This window comes from Strix aluco, chromosome 13 (assembly GCF_031877795.1).
Source record: "Strix aluco isolate bStrAlu1 chromosome 13, bStrAlu1.hap1, whole genome shotgun sequence".
Taxonomy (NCBI): domain Eukaryota; kingdom Metazoa; phylum Chordata; class Aves; order Strigiformes; family Strigidae; genus Strix; species Strix aluco.
Window position 1 is genome coordinate 12,721,129 of NC_133943.1, and position 19,571 is coordinate 12,740,699.

General features: G+C 42.0%; 1 protein-coding gene across 1 annotated transcript in view; it reads left to right on the plus strand.

Moving 5' to 3' along the window:
• HTR4 (5-hydroxytryptamine receptor 4) overlaps positions 1 to 10,907 on the plus strand; it is a 142,107-nt gene extending 131,200 nt beyond the window's left edge. Inside the window, exon 7 of the mRNA XM_074838983.1 lies at positions 7,990 to 10,907. Coding sequence (XP_074695084.1) covers positions 7,990 to 8,077 — 88 coding nt within the window. The 3' untranslated portion in view covers positions 8,078 to 10,907. The remainder of the gene's footprint in view (positions 1 to 7,989) is intronic.
• The last annotated feature ends 8,664 nt before the right edge of the window (positions 10,908 to 19,571 follow it).

Here is a 19,571-nt window from a genome sequence, read left to right on the forward strand (position 1 = left end):
TGTGTTCTGAAAAACATGCTCAAAGTTTATTCCTGGCCCACTGGGATTCAGGGTGGTCTGAGTGATCTTTCTTGGGTGCTTCCATCATAGATATGGCTAAGTGATGATGCCAACCAGAAGCCGCACTGCACTTAACGACATCTCTATCATCTACAGATAATCATTTACTGTGTGTTAGTGACTGCTATAAAATACAGAATTAAAAGACTGTTTTCTACCTGCTCCTGAAACAGGAATAAAGTAAACAGATGCATCACTGTCTGGGATAACTAACAAACAGTCATCTTAAGCTGTTCTCTTTTTCCCTCTCTTTTATAGTGCATTTATGAATTATGTTGTTTGCATTTATAATTATGGGACTGAACAGATGGTGGAAGGCTTATTTCAGAATGATGTGTTCATTAAAATAACCTACTCTGGTCTGCCAAGTGATTGTTAACTGTAATCCCAATTTGATATTGAAGAGAGTTAGTTATTCTTTCTCTGTAAAACATCTGAAAGAAACGGAACTATGGATACTATATTGAGTGTGAAGCTACAATAATGGTGCTGCACATATTCCAGGTGGGAAACCACTGAAGAGTTTTGCAGCTGTGAGAGAAAGAAAAATGCAGGGAAAGTTAAGTTGTGGACCAACACAATTGTCAAATCTAAAAAAAGTTTCATGTCTTTATTCAATTTGAAAGCTCAGTTCTGCTTAAAACGTGGCTCCAGCCAGCTTCTACCTATGCACAATCTCTTTCTACTGTCTACTGTCTTAGGTAGTTGGGTTCAATAATGGTAGATTCCATTATTAAAAATGGAACTCTCTGCTCATGTAAAACTTAAATCTTCACAGGTTATCACATCTTACATAGTAACATCTTGTCTTTCTCTAGTCCTAACAAGTGTTTACTGGGTGCTTCTGCAAATAACAAGAGATTTTGTGATGTAACTGGGAGCGATCATCACCTATTTGCCTTCCTTCCTGGAAATCTTACTGTACCAGCTTCACTTTACCACTTTCATCATCTTGCAAGGTGTGTGATGGCTCTGGAGACAATTCTTTGCACTTCAACTCTTTTGCAGTATTTTATTTCTGAGATCTCCTGCCTCACTATTTTCACATCAAGATTTCAGGATCTGGTCTGAACATGGATGAAAGCAGAGACACAGCATCAAGGTTGCTTTTGTTGAGTTTGAAGGAGTCTCTATTTCTCCAGTTCTGGCTATTATCCAGGTTCTCATTCCTTGCCCTCACATCTCCTTGTGCATATTTCCTACCCAGGCTACCTCAAGATGCCACTTGTAGCAGATCTTCCTCACTCCATGGGCAGTCTGAGGGCTGTGCTGCTGGTTGGCTGCTCAGAAACATAGTTTACAGCTCTCCTACAGCTGAAAGCTTTGCTCTTCTGTACCAAAGCATCTCTTGTACCCCACAGCTGTGGGACAACCATGGGGTCATCAGAATTTTGCAGGCAAAACTCAGCAGAAATAGGGGACAATGAGATGCAAAGGCGCAGGACTCGTGTCTGCCTGTCTGAGCCCACTGGGAGCAGAACCAAAGGTAGCCAAAGGAAATGGGAGAGCAGTGGAAAAGTTGATGGTGTTCACTAGGAATAACCAGAATAACCAGAAATATCTGTGTTTTCTGGGTTGCCTCTGCAACCATTGTCACAACCTTCAAAGATGCAAATTGGCTGTACTAAAGTTGTTACTGAGACGTTTTCTGGGATCCTGGAGGGAGTTTCTAGTTGCATATGAAGAAAGAAACGTATTTTGAAATGTTTCATTTGGAGTGCTGGCAATCAACAACTGGAAAAAGGAGAAAATTGAAGAGACAGGCAGATGAGTGCACTCTTATACAAAATTGCCAATATCACAGTGCTTAGATCAGTCACCTTGATAAAGGGCAGAAAAAGGCCTTGAACCTGAATTGGAGTCTGCTCTTTTTTTCTTTCTTTTTTTTTTTTTTTTTTTCCTGTCTCATGAGAAGTTACAGACTTGCTCCAGATCAGAAATGGGGAAAGTATTTGAAACTGTGAAAACTTTTGGAGAATGGGAAAAGCATTTTCTATACTGCTGATTTTAGCTTGAAACTCATTATTTTTGACCTATCAAGACTTAATAATTGCATGTTTCTCAGATGCTCTGACCTTCCTTAAACATCCACTCCAACCTATTAAACCTCCTAGTTCTAAACTAAATTAGCCTGTACATTTTTTCAGGGCATGCACTGTCTTCAAAAGGAGCTTGCCAGAGCTCAGCACAACAGATTTCTGCTTTAGTATGCTACTGTCAGGAAAACATGAATAGATTTAGAATTTTCAGTTTTGGTTTTGTTGAAATTTAATGTTTGGTTTAATTTGGAATCTTTCATTTGGAATGCAAGGAGTTGACAAAAAAAAAGATTAAAATTCTAAAAATTTTAATATTAGTAAAATTAATAAAGGACAATTCCCCAAAACAACAACAAATTTCAATGCCTTAAAATGAAGAATTTCACTTGTCATTTTTACAGAATTATTGCTTCTTAATTTTTTTTAAAAGACAAATTCATAGAACTGGCACAAACTCAGGGAAACTTTCAGTGCCGCAAAACCTGTAGATTTCTTTCTTTTCTTATTCTTTCAAATTTTTAAGCATGTCACAGTTAAAACTTGCTTCTTGCCTGACTCTGCCATGCCTGAGTTCCCTCCATCATTCCAGTAGGGAGTCACTAATGAACCACCAGCAACAAAGCCCAAATCCCAGTACAGGCGTGTCCCAGGACCACAGTTTCATTTCAGTTAGGGGTAATTTTCCTGAATTTTGTGAGTGTGGGGTCAGTAGGAGACTCTCACAGGCTAGCACATCTGTAAGGTCACTGTTACAAGCCAGCGGTGGAGTATATTACAGGCTTCAAACAATTTAAAGTGAACAGCTAAGAACACCACTTATTTCAAAGAATTTGAATCAAGGATTTTATCTCTAGTCTTGTATTACCAGGGGGTATTTAGAAACTCTGGCAGTAACTATTCTGCATTTATAATGTAGAGATTATCAAAAAGATTTGCAAATACTATGACACTTGGTGCTTATCAGCTTTTTGCATAGTTCATGTCTAAACTTGCCCAGACTTTGCAGCCATTTGTGTAGCCAGCCGAGATGCAATGCGAGCCATCCTGGCAGTGCCAGTAACAGACATAGTACCATAAATGCACCCATCCACCTACTTCTGCACCAACATTGACCTCTTGGTGTCTGAATGCATGCGCAAAATCTCTTCTCTGCCTGGTGACAATATGTCCTTCATTTTCTGGGCAGAGGGGGAATGGATTTAGGCGGCAAAAGTCCCAGGGAGCAGAGAGTTGACAGCTCCCAGTATCCCCCCGCCCCTCATAAAAGCAAACCCTTCCCCACCCAGTCCAGAGACAGCTGCAAAACCTCACCTCAGTCTCCAGTGAACGTCAGGACAACAGGAACCACTTTCTGCCAGTTCAAAAATGGAAGCAATTAATAATGTAAACAGGTGTATTGGGAAAGGATTGCTAAACAGAGAGCAAAGACAGCTGTGCACCTACAGTGGGTTTAGGATGGCTGTGGCTCCCTCTACTAATCTGCCTTCAGCCTGGCTGAAAGCTTCACCATGCTCGGACAGGTGTGGGCATTTATTTTGTTCTTTTTCTCTCTGCTATTATTATGACACTCTAGGTAAAATTATTTCACCTGACAGGGTTAAAGAGACGGAGGCTGCTGACGGAACACTAAGCCCACTCTTCAGAGGCTTTGGAAAGTGCAGGAGATGCTGCCACACAATTCCTTTAGCCCATTAGTGATTCAGCTGTAGATGGGAAAGGCTGTCTTTGCTCTCTGTCAGTTTGTTATTAATGAGAAGTATCTACTAATGCGATCCAAACCCTCACAGAGTACCTGCGATGGGCCCCTTGCCCTTTACAGCAGCCACCAGGATTAACTGCCTGCAGGCTGATGAACTCGAGTTTGCAGGGAGCTTAAGGAAGAAGGACAGATATGAGTGTTCAGAGCAAGGACTATGGTTAAAAATCAGGGGAGTAATTCATGGGTAAAACAGCTGCAGAACTGCAAGCTGTGCTTCCCAGGCGCTTCTGCTGGTGCAGAGGAGCCATGGGCATGTGTAACCAGTGTAGGCAGCTTTACGCAGATACTGCAAGCATGAAAGGTTCGTAGGAGGCATTTCTGGGAAAAAGCAGATGCCTTCCAATTCCTGTCCATTCCCCACTGCCCAAAGGACCCCAGGCACCATCTCCAGAGAGGCTCCTTTCTGGAAACTGGACGAGTGGCTGCAAGCTCTGATAGAGGGATGGCCCACATACCATCAGGGTATTGCTTCCCCTCCTCCTGGGTCATGCTCTGTCAAAGAAATGGATGCTTTTGTGTTTAGAGCCAGGAACCCTGCCCCAAAATTGCACTGCTTTCTGCTTTTCAGCAAGACAGGCATGATCCTGGGGGACAGAGGTGGATGCTAGGAGTTTGCTCATCAGGAGAGGACTAAGCAGGGACCCCAGGCTCCATGAAAATGGTGACTGTTTTTTATTACGGTTGGAGAAGCCAAAGACCAGCAATTTTTCAGCTTTCCTTCCTTAATAAATTGTACAAGTTGGTGTGGGGGATGGCTCTGCAGGGAATGAAAGTGGGAAGATTACAAACAGCCACTGTCTCCCCTTGGTGTTTCCACCCCAGCTTTTGCCAATTTCCCAGAATAATGCTGGAGCAACTTGTTCTGGTCATGGACCTATGGAGGGTAAAACCACACAGCTCCCCTTCACTGTGCTGAGAGCTAATCAAACCAGTTAATTAAAGAGTCCATTGGACTGTCAGAAACAGCAGGAGATGCAGAAGCAATTATCTCCAAATTGGTCATCATCACAATTAAAATACCATTTGGCAAGTATGTGAATAGCCTGCAGCATGGTCCCTTTATAGGTGGTAATACATTTTCATTATTGGGCTTTATTACTGGGTGGTGGTGTTTATGATCTGAGTAAAGCTGTCAGGTGAAATGACAGTAACACTCGCCCCCAGTTCTGGGAGGAGTTGGATACAGAGGGCAGAGGCAGCCTGGGTTGCTATTTGTAACTGAGCTTTGTAGCTTGATGTGCCAGCGTATACAGATTCCAACGAGGGAACTCATTATAGGCAGGAAAGCTGAACAACTAATTTGTTGCAGGTAATTTATTTAATGCATTTAAACATTTTAATTTTTTTTTCCTGCTCACATACTATGGTTTCCTCAAATGTATTCATTACTCAAACCTACTTGATATTTTCTCTTGATAAATTTCTCTTGAAACATTCAGCCCACACATGCAGGGTCCGGGTGTTGTTTTCTTCTTGCAGTCGGTAAAATAAATCCCACGGTGCTTGACTTCTCAGCTGGGTGAGAGCTGAGGCACATTAGGTGTGCGTTTCTGTAGGTGAGGCAAAAATGAGTTTCAGGTGCAGCTGAAACTTGCTTCACATAGATAGTGATGACTGAAAAATTAATTATATTTTCAGAGAGCAGATCAGTTAAGACAGGGTGGTGTGAAAAAAAAGGAGGGCTGTTATAATCCTGTCTTTTATCCGACACTAAATTGGTGCCCTGTAACTGGCAGGTAGCTTTGAACTTTCATTTGAAGGGAAAAACTACAATATGTGAAAACAATCCTGGTAACGCAAAGGCCTGCCAGCAGAGGACTCCTTTAACAGTTTCCTGGAGATGTTGGTAAGATTTTTAGGAATGATGTGCCAGTACCAGAGCAAGCCATCACCCCTGCGGTGCAGCTTTTGCACCCTGCCTACAAATGCTCTTTCCTCCTCTCCTACCGTCCTCTTTCCCCACAGGGTAAACAGCTGGAAGTGCTGAGCTAACTGCCAGAGGCTTCAGACACTTTGTGCCACAAGAGATCCTGGGACACCTTAATGACTTCTCTTTAGTTTAATGCATCTTTGTAACAAACGGCATCACCTGCTAAATTGCTGATCTTGCACAACTGTTTTCTGACTACTGCAGAAGAAGAAAGGTTTGGCTCCTTGGATATCCTGTATGAAGTCAGCTTTCAGTGCCTGTCTGTTGTGCTTCTGCGCAAGTCCCAAGTTGCTCTGAACTGTGTCTGCCTTGTTCACAGAGCGGGGTGTCTCCTGGCTCTCATCCTCTGTATCACCATTTGTAGCAGAGACTTTGCCATGCTGAAGGTCTCTTTGGTGGATTGCGTCACACAATGTGCCATGTCTTACCTGGTATATGAAATTAAAATTATGTTATGACTTGTATGCTTCATGGTCATCTAACTGGAGTGTCTGTTCAGTGTTAGATGCGGAATGTCTTTTCCTGTTTCTTACATCAAGTCTGTATCTTGTTGGTAGAACTAACACATTTTTTGAAATTTATGATCATTATTTAAAGTGATGGATATATAGTGACCTGTATTAAGGCAATCAAGCCTGACAATGTTGAAAAACATCATCTAATACATTAGAGGGTAAATTCCTCCAGGAATATTCACCAGGGCAAATTCAGACAGGCAGTACAGTTTACACCCTAGCTTCACTTTGAGTCCATGCCTGGCTCACCTACTGGAATTAACAGATACATCACTTGTAGGATATTCAGACATCTACTTCAGACATTTCAGTGGCACTGTAAGCACCTTAATTAGGAGCCTAGTTCCCAAGTATACTCAATGGAGGAAGAGATGCATCCAGATTAATAATGCCAAGTAAATTGATGTCATAGTATCAGTTTTTGAATATGTAGACAATGAGGAGTCCCTGACCTTTTTTCTAATGATTATTCAAACAAATCCTGAGGCTGATAGTACTTCTTTTCCCTCTGCTAATAGCAGGACAACTGATACATTATTCTATTTCCTTAGGCTTTTTTCTTTTTTTAATCTTTATTCGGATGTGGATATTTCAGGTATGTCTTGGATGTTTGTTACTAAGAGAAATAATATATCTACATCTCTAAACACTCAGGAGAGGAGAGTCTTAGCAGAGACCTGATTTCCCTGATATGCATTTGGACTAGGGAAAAATATGTTTTTACAGTTATTTTTGCAGCTTCCTACTTCTGGACCTACTTGAAGGATGATTTGGTTCAGTTTAGTTTAAATGAAACGGACTGCCAAGGCAAGATACCTGGCTTGCTCTGTACCCTTCAGGGGGTTTGCAAGCAAGAATGATTAAATGTGAAATTCTGGAAAGATATGCTAAATCAGTTTTACTTGTTAGCCAACATTTTTGCTGTCACCTCAGATTTGCTTATTCCTACTAAGCACTGCACACCACTTAGGGAAAAGAGCGGCATGTCATTAGCAAATGAAATCAACAGTTCTGTTCAGAAAGCCATGTTGAGATGGGCAGCAGGAAATAGGCTGGTAGATGAGGCACAGGATAAGAGATAATGTGGAATTCCTTACAGCAGAATTCTGCTTTTCCGTATCTGGCCCAAAGCCTGGAGAAATATCAGAAAGGTTTATATATGACATGATACCTCCAAAGGACATAAAACCTAAACAGCGCTGGTTTGATACTAGAATTGGCACTAAACCCAACTTTGCAAAAGACTACTTTCTTCTGTAAGTGGAAATGCCCTGAAATGTTGGTCTTGGTTTCGTCTTAAACAGCATTCACTTCCCAAGCTGGTCTCAAATGATTCTTTAAATGCTTGCATTGAAGACATTAACTGAATTACCTTCAGGTTAGTCTACCTACAGATGATCAGTGTTTCTTAGTTCTTTGGTCTGGCTTCTCTCATTACCAGCTGCACCTTAGATACATGAAAACCAACAGGTTCTTGGTTTTCAGGGATTGCCTTGACTGCATCAAAATGAAGATTTGGTTTCCTGTTATGGAGCAAAGTAGGGATTCACATTTGCTTAATGTGGGATCTGGATATTTGCAAGAAGTACTGTCTTAAGATGTACTTTGGAGTTTTCAAGAATTTATTTTGCATAATCTTGTCCTTTTAACTAGCACTAACAAATCTTTATGTTTTTCCACTCCCAGGTACGCTGTTTTACGTAATGGGCATCATCAGGAACATGAGAAGCTTCCCATCCACAATGACCCTGAATCCCAAGAGTCCTGTTTCTAGTCACAGCCCTAGAAGAGGAATGGCTCAGCTGAAGGAACAGATTAACAGATTCTTTTTAGGATACCCAACGGATTCATGGACAGCAGGACTTTATGAAGACTCATTCATCTGCATTGTCATGGTGCCTCCTGCACTGACGTCATATGAATGTCCAGCTGCACGTGTGTGGATTGATGGGGGCACAGGAAGGTACATGAGCAAAACAGCTGCGGAGACTTTCCTGTATCTGCAAGGACAGCAGGACTATACGACTGTCAGAGCCTTACTCCACGAGTGAGCTGATTTCTGTCAACGTAAGGAAACAACACAGATACAAACCACCCAGTGCAAGGACTTCTGTTTTTCCTTTCCAGCTGCCACCTGTGTACAAGCCACCTCTGTGTCCTGTGATATCATGATCTTAAAGATTACAAGTTCTGGCTAGAGCCCTAACATGATGTGAGACTAAATGCCTGCTTGATCTGCACCAGATCCTGCCTGCCAGTGACCAGCTGCTGTCAGGAGAGAAACAGCACTACCTTTTCTTTAGCAAAATAAGAGGAAATGTTTGCTGTTTGATTATAGTTACTGGTGAAAGGTCAGCATGAGCTGCTGATTCACCCTACCCTTCAGAGCTTTCTTTGTAAATGCTTTTCTTGTGTTTCCTGGCCAAGTTCATTGGTAGAAGACTCATAGGGTGTACATGGTGCCTGACAAGCTGGAGTGGGACCTACAGAGACATTCCACCACTAACAGAAGGTCCTGCAAGTGGTGCTTCAATCCAGCCCAATTGCTAAAAAACAGTGGCCATCCTCTGCCATTCGAAGGCCAACGAATGGGATGTGGCCCTCAAACCCCAGGCAAGCTGCCAGTGCTGTCCTCTTCTGAGCAAACTTTGGGCATTCTTACCAAGAAGAAATGTTGGCCAAGAGACAGAGTCAGTCTGTAATAGATCACTAAGTGCCATCTTGAAAAATATACCATCTAAAAAACTTTTCTAGCTACATTGGAAAGACAGACTTCTACTTACATTTTCCATCTTTATTTTTCTATTTGTTTCTGTTCTCTTCCAGTTGAGGCAAGAAGTTTCGAGACTTTCAAATATCACCATATGCACATCTCTGCAAAAATCTCAATCCTTAGCTGCTTCCTGCATGTAGATGTTGCTATGTTCCTTGTGAGCTGCTTCCACCTTTGCATGGAAAGGGTAGGCAAGGCTGTAGACTTTGCAACTTTGGGAAAATGCAGTGAGAAATATGCAGGATCAAGACTACAAGCCTCTACCCTTTTTAGATGAAGATGTAACCCAGAGATGCCACCCTGAGCCTAGAAAATAAAATACTTTGTTATATTGTGTAATCATGTACAGATATTTTTAATGTAAAAAGAAAAGGTTACATTATTTATTATTTTTTATCAGGAACATGTGGGGTTTTTTTTCATGAAAAGCTTCTAGACCCAGGAGCTTAACATTATATGTATTATTATTTAGTAATATTTCTGTTGCTATGTGACAGGTATTTACTGTAAACAAACAAACAAATCTTGCTTTGAACAAACCAAAATGTTGCTTAGTAGGAAAAAAATTTATGCATGATAAGAGCTACTGGCTTCCTTGCCATGGTGTCTGACTTCTTAAAATACTTCTTCCACATAAAATTAAACTGATAAAGCTTCACATCATTTTCCTATAGGATTCAAAGGTTACTGGGCAGAAACAGACCTCATTAGAAGAAACCAGACACTTACTAATGCAGAAAATTGCTAGCAGTTAGAGAAAAACTATTGGTGTTTGTGGTGATAGGTGCAGATGGGAAGAACATGAGCTATTTGAAAAGAGAGGGTGAGATAGTTTGAGCCAATTCCTGATTCATCATTAGGAACAGTTTGGCAATGACTTGTTTTTACAAGGTTGTGTTTCCAAAAGAACTCGTTATCAGTTCAACTCTATTGTTAACACCAAAACAGAACAGTGGGTGAAAAAAACAGGCCATTATTGGAAGTTTGGGAAAAAAAAAATATCTATCCCAGCTGCTTCAGTCCTATGATCTACACCTCTGTGGAACTGCTCTCATGGGTTTTTGTCTGGATTTGGGTATGCAAGACTGCAGAATAGGTGGTCTTGGTTTCACCTCAAGTATCAAATTTCTTAAAGAAATCCTATAAAAGCTTTTCTCTGTCCCCATTAAAAGGCATCAAAATATTGGTGTGAAATTTCTTGGAGTGATACGGAACCAGCAGCATGGAGATGCTATAGTGATGGTGTTCTTTGTTTCCACTGTTGTCGTTGAAGTGTTGTTTTCTCCTATATTTTTATGTGTTATAGTAATATATCTCTTCTTAATTTAAAATGAACTTCTCAACACTGAATTTTACTCATGGGCAATGTTCAGAAGGCTCTATAAATGGGATCAGTAGCTCACTAGCCAAAATGGTCAACAGCTCTGATTGGGAAAAAGGCTCCAATTCCAAACACTCTATTTGAATGAAATACCAAACATGAAATGTCCATGTTCTGTGTCATCCCTGGCTAATTGCTCATTGGACTCAGTAAACCTGTCATGAACCACCTGGCAGCTCCCGCTTAATAAATCAATAATCTCAGCAATGCTTCTGTGAACCCAGTAAATTACATTGTCCATCATCAGTAATGTTAGAATTTCTATGGAAAAGCAGCTGTCTCATGGAAAGGACCCATACTTGACCTCCTTTGCTAAAGGTAGCTGCTCCTGTAGCCTCTGAGTTCACCTTCCCATTGACCATTTTGGCTAGCAGTGTCAGAGTCTTTGCCTGTGCTGAATAATGTGTAACGCATTGGATGTTTCTAAAAATAAAAAATCCTTTATGTACATTGCAGTAAACTCCAGCTCATTTCTTGTACTGTTTTTATTCAAAACGTAAAATGCTACCAAGTAATACTTTCCACCTGCCTCACAATATACTCAAACAACAGCTACAACAGCAAGGGAGAATCTGGCCCCATTGCTTTAAAAATACTGATGAGCTCTTGGTTTATAATAAAGTTCCTAATATTTATCTACCAGAACAATCCTGCCTCCTGCACCAAGTTCTTGTGCACTGGCTCTTTCTCCCCACACTTTTTCTTAAATTGTTACTGAACCCTCTTTCTCCATCACCTGTGCTGTGTCCACCTCATCTCTCACTACCTACACTGAGAGATGTCACCTCTATAGGCATCATGCTCAAGGCAGGCATTTGCAAATGGGGAGTCAGATATAATTTTGTGTGGCTCTGTTTCTCTGAGTTTCCCATTGAATTGGACTGAAAAAGGATGCTCCTTTCTTCCTTCCTTTCCATCTCTCCTGTCTTCTCTCACAGATTCACTCTAATAACCATGTATTTATTTTTTCACATAAATATACTAGTACTCATCAGCAAATTATCACACCACCACATCTATGGTCTGGGAACACTTTACTTTTTTTTGAATGCAGCGAGCCTCAGAAGTGTTAAGCATGATGCCTGCTATAGCTGTTTTCTTGGATTACAACTGATTACACTTTTCCTCGCCAGAGGTAATGTGCTAGCAGAACAGCTAGCTAGTAAGAAATTGGCTGGAGGACCTTTGCTACACCCTCTTCAGGAGGCTGATCTGTCAACACAGTTGTATTTTTGTATTTCTGTATTTTTCTAGGCTCCAGAAGCATTTCTGAGATCTTGCATGACATTTGATAGCAGGGCATGTGCCCAGACAAGCAAATCCAAAGATGCATTGAGGTTACCTGAAAGAGGGAAGCAGAACAGGCTGACTACTTCCAGAGGCAGATTGAAAACTTAGCCTAACACTAAAAACTGTGGGCCATCTGACTTTAAGTGGGCCCTAGACAGTGTCAAGGTGCACACCACCATGAGATAAGCCATCTTTTCTACTGAGCAGCTTTCCATGTCTCTGATACTCAGTTTACTCAGATAGAAACTAAGTCACAGTCTTGCTGCAAAGTAAAATTCAGAGACATAATAAACACGTCACCAATGGGAAGCTGTGTTCACAAAACAGAAGCTCCAAGGAAGAGTGCAGAAGAGGCCATACCCTTTAATTAGCTGATGATCAAGACTGTCTGGAGGGATGTGAAGCAATAACTGGATGATACACACTCTGTAAATGTCAGTGCTTGAGGCAGTCAGCAGCTGTGTTGCTTAGTGAGATGTATGGAGATATGGCTGCAGCCCAAGTGTACTAGCAGGTCATGCTCATAAACACCATGCAGACAGATGAATCCTTATGGGGAAATGTCCCTTCCACATTTATCCTTCACAGTTCTTTCAACACTGAATGTATTTTCATTGTTTGATCTTGGAGAGGGCAATGGAAAAAAAAAAGGAGAAACCATCTCTGCAAAACAATTAGAAAAATGCTTTCAATAAATTATCAAAACCCTTTTCATTGAGTTCAGAAATCTAATATGTGACCTGCTCCTATTGCAGGATCCGATGCCTAAGCACAATAAGAAATGAAAATATTTACCACAGTGGCTTAAAAGTGCAGGCAATAGCTTCCATTTGCATTACACCACAGTACATTGCTTCTGTGCCTACACTCCAGTTGCGGTGTATTAGCAGAGCTGAGAAGGGGCTCACAGTGGGAACAGAGGGACTGACAGTGTTGGAGCTGAGGGGTATTTGTAGAGATGCATGGGGAGCCCTTACTCGCTTCTCACCCACATAGTGCCTGGCTCCAATCTACATTTTCCACATCCAGATTGTTTGAAGGCTAAAATCCCTCCTGATCTCAGTATAGAAGTGTATGCTTCAAAGAGAGGCCATGCACATAGTATGCACATGAAGAGGACTTGAGTGGAAAAAACAAACTCGGCACACTGAAAACCTCTTTCTCAATGCTCTGCACATTTCCAGTCACAAGCAGATAGCAAGGCACATACAACCACCATCTGCTTATAGAGATACTGTCGTATTAATAAGCTTAATTCATTACAGGTTATGATTTACTTGCAATCATAGGAGCCCACACCTTGGCCTAGCACATCTACCTGAAGGAGTCCCCAGTTCGAGGGTCACTGCAGTGCTGGTCTAGCTTGCAGAATGACTGCAATCAAAATGTACTCACATGAGCAACGAAAACCGTCATTAGGGTCATCTTGATTTTGAGCAGTATGAATCCCAGGCTCCAGAGAGTCTCTTTCCTTTTGCAAACTCTGGTCCTCCATGAGTGTCTGTTATAACAAAGGACACTTCAGGGAGAACATACATTAGAAATGTGTTAGGTAACCACTGAAAACTTGAATATGAGTCAGAACTGAGAGGGTTCAATGATATTCACCTTGCCTTTGACTTCAGCACACTTCAAAATGGCTTTTATTTTACTCTGCCTTCTCCTACTGTGCCCTAAATGGGATCAAGAGCTCTGCGAATAATCAGTAATAGTGTACTAGTTATACTTAAATGCTTTTGTGCATCTCAAAATACCTCTCACTTTAGGTATTACTAACAAATATCTTCAACCTAAAGATCATCTGACCAAAGAACTGTGGCTTTTAGAACAGAATACACTCAAAAATGGCCCTGCTCAGCAAAGATGAGGAAGAATCAAAAGGTATTTAAGGTATATATTGGTGTCAGCCTGACTTAATAGTGTGCAACAGAACTAACCAACTGAGTCCAAACCGTGTCCATTTAATTCCTAGCACAGATGAAAAATACATAACAACGCCAGTAAAATGATGGTTTCTTGGAGCAGGCAGCCCACATACGGCAGACTCTGAGTCATTCTCAAGAGTTTTCTTCACCCATCTTTGTAAATGCTAAAGCCAAGGAGAGCATTTTCATTCTGTAACTGTCAACTGTAAATCCTTCAGTCGTTTAGGATCCAATCTTTTCTGCATTAGATTTCCTGAGCCATCTCTGAGTAGTATCATGCCAAAAGGCAATAAATCTGTTGTTTTTTCCTACTAATATGAACTCAATAAAAATATATAAAAGCTTTTAGTTCTTTCAATTTTTGTATAACTTAAATCTTTCTCAATCCAAATAATCACATATTTACTCAGCATCTTATAAAGACTCACCTTATCATAGGAACTTTCTCACCTAATTAAAAAACCAGATACAATTTAACTAGCATTTACCCGATATCTGAGTTCCACTACTCCTGTTGAAGTGAAATGAAATTGCCTATGCTATTAGGAAATCTAGTAGATTTCCTGTCAAATATATGTTTAGTACTTAAAGAATTTCAAAGATTTGGCAGAAGAGCCTAACATTATTTTAGCATACATTATTTGACAATTTACAGAATTCTGTCTTTTTAAAATGATTTTCATTGATCTTCTGAAGTTCTTGAAATCAATCGTTAAAAGAACCCAGAGAAACCCTAAATATCTTTCCTGGACCCCAACAGAATGGGAATGCAATGCTAGCTGATGCTCCTTACACAACAGCTGTAGTGCCAAGGTGTGTACTATCTGAGAGATATTGTGAAGGGGGCTTCTCAGTCCTCTGGGACAAGAGCAAAATTTATTTCCTTGCTAAGTATCACCCTTGACTACCATGAAGCTTTCTTCCAAGTCAAGATTAGGGAGGCCCCAAATGAGGACCTCCAGCTGCCATGGGGTGTGTTTCAGTCAGGCACTGACTGATCCAGACAGAGTATCAGAACTAAATCCTCTTCCAGCAGCCTCAGTAATGAATCTGTTTTCATATTCCTGTCAGCTGAACCCACGCACCAAACAGGGCTCTTGACATAATGAATATCTGAAAGGGCTGTCACACCATATCAATGGTCATCTTCATAACATTAATCTCTAAATCCAACCCCATTCAAGGGAACCCCTCTATCTGCAAAAACCAGAAAAAGTAAAGGAGAGTCTAGAGCGTTATTGCAATAACTACTGTCAGTGACTGAACAACAGCTATTAATCCAGGGGTTACTTTAATCTGCATAGATTAACACATATACGCTTACTCCATACCAGTTTCCATGACTGTGCCCCGCTATTACACTCGATCATTACTCTCTTTGAAAGAGTCAATTCACTTGCTACCACCTTTACAGCCCTCAATGGCAGTCCCAAGATCATTACTGGTAATCATGTGAAGAGACAGAAATTCAAGCTGTGAACATCTGTGTGCCTCTCGCATAAGCTCAGAACAGCCAAGAGAGGAGTTATCTACCCCTGAGAGCCTACATCGAGTTCTGCGTCACCAGCGCTGGCTACGGGTGGACAGCATCACCTGAGAGCACAACTCGGTTCCCATTTCAAACTGCCAGATTTTTAGCCCTTTGCTAGACCAGGCATGTTTAAAATGATAACCTCCACTTGCTTGGTCCATTCCTTGACCAACTAATGAGTTGGAAAGAGGAGTGCAGTAAAGCCAGAGTCTAACTTTAATGTAAAATCTGTGATTTTTGTTTCTCTTCGCTCCTGGAGGAGGAAGAGACTGAGAGATAGATAAGGAGATTAAACTACACTGGGAAATACCCTCAAGCAGAAATCCACCTGGGAGCTGGCCAGCATAGACCACTGAGAAACATGATCTTCTGCTTTGAAAACTGAGTGAAAATGTTTCTGCTTGTTTTTACAGCAGAAGTGTGGCCCTCATCTAATAAACCCTAAAAGATGACCTGTGTCCTCTCTCCACAAACAAACAGTAGCAGCCAAAGCAGGACTGTCATTATGCTCTCTCACTCTTACCCTCGGACTCCTTGCCTGCAGACCTCCAGTTCAGCCACAGATGTGGTAGCTTGTCCAGAGCATAATTATATGCAGCAGATAAACGCTGCCATCTCCCTATGCTATACCAGAGTTCCAATGTACAGCTTTTCATATGTCCTTTACAGTTCTGTTTGTAAAGGCTCACATCTAAACTGCGGACCACCATGGGAAGTATTTGCTGAAGGAGAAACCTGACCTATTCTCTGCTTCTGCTTTTGATCCATCTGTCCCATGGAAGCAAGGACATTTTTTAACAGCCCATCCTGTCACAATCCTGAGTATTTTCTTGCAAATGACTGTTCTGCAAGCACCTTCCTTACCAGAAATACTTCCATTTCTCAGGTAGCTCCTCTTCAGGATGGCCTGTCCCCAAAGGCTGGGGGTTGCTGTGGGTCTTCATAAATGAAGCACTTCAAAACAATGAGGCATTGTACTGAAAGCTCCCAGCCAAAGGTTTTCTTCTGAGATGAAGCCAGGTTTTGGGGTGATACCTCCAGAAAAGTTAAGCACTTGTGCTGCTTTGCTAACATGTTTCATCTTCCTGCCTCACCTTTCTTTGGAAGTGTGTGATATAGCTGGACTGGCTAAACCAAGGTCAGCTACCCAACAGTTCAGGTTGGGTAGTTCCTTACCCCTTGTCACGAACAATGGGCACCTATACATTCATACGTATCTCACGCTCTCATACTAAATGGCGGGTTTCCAGCTTAGATAATTCCTCTGGAGCCATCATGCCATAGGAAGCAGAAGTTCTTCCCTGCAAACACAAAGCCAGTGGTTTTGCTCTGTAACTAGCCTAATGACTGTTAATGAGCTAATGGAAACTCTGCAGTTGATGGGGCGCTAGTTTTGGCTGTCCTGTTACCACACGCACAGCACACACAGCATACAAATGCCCTGTCTTCCCTCTGACAAGGGAGTAAGTTTGAATTGCTTGAACTAATAACTCAGAGCAGAAACCATGGGCAAGGGCAGGAGTCTACAGCTGTTTCTAACACACTGAAGAGCTTAAGAGACTAGAGTGAGGGTAAAGGAAAATTTCCTGTCTCTATAAACTCCTTATAACTCTTCCTCAAATAAAAGCATACATTCAAAATCCTTTTCTTTTCAAAACCCAAACACTGATTTTGTCTTTCTCCTAAATCAGAGAAAAAAGCAAGAACCAGCATACTGCCCATCTCTGAAACACTATGTTTTGTGCTCCTCTTTCCACAGTGCCCACATCCCAAGCATGCTTTCTGCTTTATCTATTTTCCTTATGCACTCTCTATTTAGATGACTTTTCCCAGGCACTTGAGCAACTCACAGCCATGATCACTGCATCCCCTTTCAGGAAATGCTGTTACTCCTACTTGCTGTGGGGAAAAAGAGGCACAAAGCAGTTCAAGCACTTGCCTGCAGTGGCACGAGTCATCTCAGAGTCACTTTCCAATTAGTGGAGAGCTAGTCAATACCTGCCTTTGGCCACCTGAATTAGGCTCTGGAAGCGCTTATTTCTTTTCACTGGCTGTATGAGGAGACCCCTGAGTAGTGCATCTGCACTATAGGCATATAAATCTAACAAAGATATAACCCACCCAGGAAGTGTATTGTTGAGCAGGACTGTTAAGTCAGAGCTAACCTAGGGAAGATAATACTTCCTGTTGAATTCTTTCCCCGAAGTCACATGCATGCAAAGCATGTGAAGGAAGCAGGGGACAGAAATTTTGCAATCCTATCAGAGTTTCCTTTGTCATTTTCCTTACCTATCAGATTTAATGCTTGCAAAGCTGCCTTTGAACTCCAGCAAACAGCTTGCTTTGATATCCAGATGCAAATATCACTGTTTGTTAAGTGTGCTGTAGATGGATTTCATAGTTCATTCCAGAGCTGCCACACATGAGCACAGTAAAGCTAAAAGCCCCAGCTGGAGTTTTCTCTGTTGTAGAAAGATGAACAGAGCAGGATCACTTAGCCATCTTATTTGCAGTGACAGCAGCCTGCTCCTCCTGCCAGAGACCAAAAGAGAGGTGTCAGACCGGACTTCAGTGTGAAGAGGGGAAGCCTGTCACTGACAGACAAGGCATCTGGGCTGCTTCCTGAGGAAAGTTTAACAAGTAGCAGACCAATGGGAACCCTTTCTTGCCTGCCAGGGCTTGACATGGCAATTGAATAACAGAGCGCCCAAAAAGGAAACAAAATGGAGAGACAGGGGAGGCTCAGACACAAAAGACTGTATACCTTTACAACCTGAAAGCTGCAAACCAGAATTTCTCAAGCCTAGTATCTCTGCAACTGCTTCTATAGATGTGGTGTCAGCTTTTCAAACAGTATATAGGATCTTCTGGAGATATATGTAGGACTAAAGAAAATGAAATGTACATAAAGTATCACCTTTTCTAGATACTACATCAAATTCCCTTAAAAGAGATTGTTAAAACACTCTGTGGCATGCAAGAGATTTAGCATGCTACAATACGTGCTACTTTAAAATGTCTAAATATACTCTATTGTACCTTTTGTGACCTCCTGGAATCAAGTTGCTTAAGCACCAAAAAAAAGGAAAGGATGTGATTGATTTCTACTTAGTTTACCTAGAGCTCTGATAGAAGGGTATTTATTTATTTATATCAGTTGTTCTTTGCTGACCTTAGCTCAAGAAGAGGTTATGAACCCATGTAGGACCTGCATATCACATAAGTGAAAAGTCTTTCTGGAAGAAAAAAGTCAAGTTCCATTAAACTAAAAACAAAAGAACAATTCTTGACTGTATGTTACTTAATTCTAAGCCTTAGTTTCCCCTAAGTGGTCAAAAAATTTCTGCCAGAAACTAATGTATCTGAAACTTTGCAAGATATATTGCTTTATATAGAAAGTGCTCCTGAAATAGCCTTGGCACAAGAACCTGCCTTCCAAGAAACTGCATTTAAGCTGGGGCCCGGTGATGCAAAGACAAGTCGGTAGGACAGCGCCAGCTTTACACGGTGTGGCACCGCCCCAGCCTGCCGATGTAACCCCGGAGGAAGAGGAGGCGGCAGCAGCCCTGGCGGGCAGCGCCCCCTGGCGGCAGCGCGGTGAGGTGTCGGTCGGGGTTGGCAGGGCCGGCGATCGCCAGCGCCGCCCTGGAGAGCTCCGGGCGAGGAGCGGGCCGGCTCCCAGCGCCCCGGGGACCGCTCACCCGCGGGGAGAGCTCCGGGCGGAGCGGGCCGGCGCCGCCGTAGCACCTGAACGAAGGGTGTAGAACCGATCCTGCTCGGTACCAGGCTGCAGGAGCCTTGCTCTGGCAGAGACGTGTTTGGTGTCGTTACCAAAATCAAAAACAACTTGCAAAAGAGAACACTCACTACTGCGCACTCCAGCAGCAAACTGGGCTGATGTCAGAGCAATCTCTACTGCAAACACCCATCCCCTAGCGAAGTGACTCAGGGATCCACAAAATAACTCAGAAACCCAAATGACAACTGCACCTTTTTGTTCTTCACGGAGGAAAACAAATCAAGACAGTTTCAGCCCCCATCACTGGGACAGCTTTTCAGCTGGCAGTGACAGAGTACCGAGTGTGCAGCCCACCCCCAGCACGACACCACTGAGGCCAGAGACTGGCAAGCAAAGTTCTGTTTGTACAGCAGCTCCTGCTGACACCAACTATGCCCATTCACGTACTAGTAATACATTTTTATTTATTCTTTTAACTAATGAAGATTGAGCAGGAAAATAATTCTTCTCATCTGCTTTGCTCCTTTCCTCAATTTCAGATACTGAACTTAGCGAAGGGAGCAGGTTCCTGGCCAAATCCCAGATACAATCCCAATACAATCGCAATCACCCAGAGCTCTCACGAGATG